Here is a 3,743-nt window from a genome sequence, read left to right as displayed (position 1 = left end):
ATGGATTACCGACCAGTCTATAACATCTCACATTACAACTTCCATTTAATTGGATTTACAGATCTCCAAGGATACCGACCCCTTCTCTTTATCCTTTTTTTCATCATTTTAGTATATACATTAATGGCTAATTCTGTTCTGTTATTGGTAATTGTAAAGCAGAGCACTTTGCATGCTCCCATGTATATTCTCATTGCATTAATTTCTGTTCTTGGGTGTGCTGTGCCAATATTCATTGTTCCAAGGATGTTGAATAGTTTTTTGCATGGCTCAAATTTAATTACTAAAAATGAATGCCTCATTCAAATGTTTGTTGTTCATGTAGCTGGTTGTTTTCAGTCAAGCATTTTACTTTGGATGGCTGTTGACAGGTTTTTTGCCATTATTTACCCATTACAATACCAAAGGTTTGTAAACATCACTAACTCATTAATTTTTTGCTCTTTTTTGGTAATACGTAATTTTGTATATGTTATCGGAATGGTTGGTCTGGTTGCACCACTGCCATTTTGTAAATCAAACCTAATTTACCACTGCTTTTGTGAGCATACATCAGTTGTTAATATGGCCTGTGGAGACATCTCTAAAAATTACTTAGCTGGTGTAATAGGTTTTAGTATTCCAAGTACTGACTGTGTTTTTATACTGTCTTCATATATTGCTATATTTACGGTCATACTTCGGTCTCCTTCTGGTGAGTCTCGCCAAAAAGCCATTCAGACATGCAGCACTCACTTAATGAGTATAGCAGTTGCCTACTTCAGTGCCGTTACCGCATTTGTTGGGTATAGGGTAAATACAATTCCACGAGATTTGCGTATCCTAACTAGTTTGATGTATCTTCTTCTTCCTGCCTGCTTAAACCCACTTATCTATGGTTTACGAACAAAAGAAATTAGGGTAAACCTAAAGAAATTTCTGAAAATGAATAAAATTAGTACATCTTGACATTTGAACTGTTTTTGTTCAATGTTCTCAAATCTTCTAATTTAGTTAATTGGTTTCTAGGTTAGTTGGTTAAAAATGGCCTATAACTGTTCAGGTGGTGAGTATATGCATGATGTCAGGAATGGTAGAGAAGGTGGATGCAATTGCAGGTAAATGTTTATTTACAGTGAAATAGATGGAAGACTAAGACTAGGAAACATGAATGAGAAATAACGAGGCTAGACAACAACATGAACATGGCACAAGAGAATGGTGACAACGACTAAAGACTGACAAGGTGTGCTGTACAATACATTCCTGTGACAATTAGACAACAATGTGATTCAGGTGCTTGTGGTTATGTGACATGGTGCATGCAGTGAGCATGTGACGTGCAATGGCTTATGGGTTTTGTAGTCCAGCGCCGTATCAACGCTACCGTAACACATCAATGCAACTAGCCATTCTATCTCCCCTAAAGGTAGTTGATGTAACTATGATACATTGAAAAATAAAATAAAATAAACAGTAGTTATGTTCAGATATAACACTATGGTAAGAGAACTAACCCTTTAATTCAGTTGTTACTTTATTGCTTATTTTTTTGAAAGAAAAGCACTGATTGCATTCTTCTTTTAAAATGTAAAATATTTTTAAAAAAATCAGTTTACAGTTTGCAAATGTGAGAACTGTGTGCTTATAATAAAATGTACTGTTTTGTAATTTTCTAATAATTCAACTGAAGTTTATAATATGAATTGTATTAGTGACAGGAAGCCTATATTGATTTAGTTATAAGAAAATTACTAAAAAACACTGCAATTAATGGAAATAAAATATGGATCACTTTCCCCAATTGTAATAAAATGATTATTTGTTGAATATTTGAACAATTATTAGAAAAAAAAAAAAAATCAACATGCTCCATTTTCCAGGAGTGTGGGTGTAAAAGAGAAGCCTATGATCTTGCTAAAGTAACAGCTCTCTTGCAGTGCTCAGCTTTGATCCCAAAACCATATAGTCACTAGCAAGAAATTTTAACTGCTAGGATTCCAGTTTGTAGAAAAAAAATTATAACTGGCTAGTATTAGTTAAATAAGCAACTCTGGATTTGAAGAGGTTATATAATTTATAATTCCAATCCCGTGCAGTAATAATATATGGCATTTTCTGCCTAGAACATTTTCAGTTTTGTTAAAGTTTGAATGTAAACATAATTTTTAGTTCAGGACGCTATTTTTTTTTTCATTTAAATTAGCACTGCATCACTCATAGCAAACACAAATGGCTGATACCACGAAGACAAAGTTTTTATTTGATATAACCTACAGCTGCATGTGCAGCAGCAGCTGCTGGGTGGCAAGCTGGGCTTCTCCCGACAGCAGGGAAGGAGGCATAGGACCCAATCATCCTCCAGCCATCCCCATGCAGCTGTTGCACAATCAAAGCGCTCCATAGAGGCCTCTGGGTCATCTGTGGAAGATATCATCATGAGTGTCATGGCCAGGCTTGCTGTACCGGTCTCAGATGGAGCTGCAGCTGGAGAAGCAGTTGGTTGCAGCAGCATCTGGAGCACCCATCAGTTCTTTGCCTGCTCCTTAATCACACATTGTGATTTTACCATATTGAAATTATATTGAAAACTGTATCCAGTTACATATTTAGTGGAAATTATAGTGTGATTTACTGTAGATTCCATGCTTTGACTACTGGTGGCCATGTTTGTTGTGACATTTACTGTTTCTCAGCCTCACTCCCATAGTGCCATGTAGTAGGTAATTTTAGCATTTAGCTTGCAACTTTTCCTAGAAAGAGACCATTCTCTTTTTTGTTGGCAACTTTTGTTTAAAGTTACCTATTTTTTTTGTGTTTTTTGAAAGTCAACTCATATTAATTTAAATTGGCTCTTTTTTAGGTTGATTCTTCTTTTATGTTGCCTCTTTGGGTTTGAAGTTCATGTCATTTTTTCAAGTTGACTCTTTTTATTTAAAGGTGACATTTTTAGGTGCTACCTATGCATCTTGCATTAAACTTTACTTAAAACAAACAGGGCTAATTTTCCCAAATAGCATACAAAGTTCTAATTAATACAGAGTGTATCAGCTTGAGACATAGCATTTACTAAAACAAGGGACAAATGGTTTTAGAAGAACAGACACAAATCACAGTGATAAAGAAGCTCTGTTCAGACATTCAAGGATTATTTCTGTCTTTATTTTTAATTTTCTAATAATTGAAAGTGTGCATACTGTTGATTTTTCAGTATGATTTGTTCCTTTCAATTATATTTCCAGTAAAATTTTATTTTATTTTATTTTTTTGTTACATGAATTAACGCCCATTAATAAGTTAAAGGCAGATGTACGTAGAAGCTTTGTCTTAAAGTAAGTTTTGGTGTTGGCCATATTTTTTTTTATCATTTCTTATAAATTTTTAATAAATTGTATAAACACTTAAAACAGCAGCAGTAAATTTAGTAATTATACTCAGATCCTTTTTAATTAGCAAGTGATTTAATTGGTTTTGGAATGATTATGATAATTGTTCCCTCTGGACATCTGAGTTTGTTTGGTCTCAGGTGGACTCACAGCTCATTTACTCTGTTTATATTTTGGAAATGAAAGGACTTTGTAGGGATAACAATGACAACAACCTCATTCATTATTGAGATAATTTACAAGAATTAATGTGAACACAAGCTGTATGCACCACAGACATGCAATGTCAACAAAAGTTTTGTTTATATCCTCTTTCAAGTTTTATTATTTTGCTTAACACTGTACAGTTTCCCTCTAAGTTAGTCAAAACCCAGCCAT

At 34.1% G+C, this 3,743-nt stretch overlaps 1 protein-coding gene across 1 annotated transcript; it reads left to right on the top strand.

Moving 5' to 3' along the window:
* LOC113539351 (olfactory receptor 52E4-like) lies at window positions 1-948 on the top strand. Its single transcript, XM_053239893.1, has one exon. The coding sequence runs from the start codon at window positions 1-3 to the stop codon at window positions 946-948; it is 948 nt and encodes a 315-aa protein (XP_053095868.1).
* The last annotated feature ends 2,795 nt before the right edge of the window (window positions 949-3,743 follow it).

The sequence above is a fragment of the Pangasianodon hypophthalmus genome, chromosome 14, assembly GCF_027358585.1.
Source record: "Pangasianodon hypophthalmus isolate fPanHyp1 chromosome 14, fPanHyp1.pri, whole genome shotgun sequence".
Classification (NCBI taxonomy): Eukaryota; Metazoa; Chordata; class Actinopteri; order Siluriformes; family Pangasiidae; genus Pangasianodon; species Pangasianodon hypophthalmus.
Note: the sequence above shows the minus strand (reverse complement) of the source record. Positions and strands in the feature narration are given on the sequence as shown.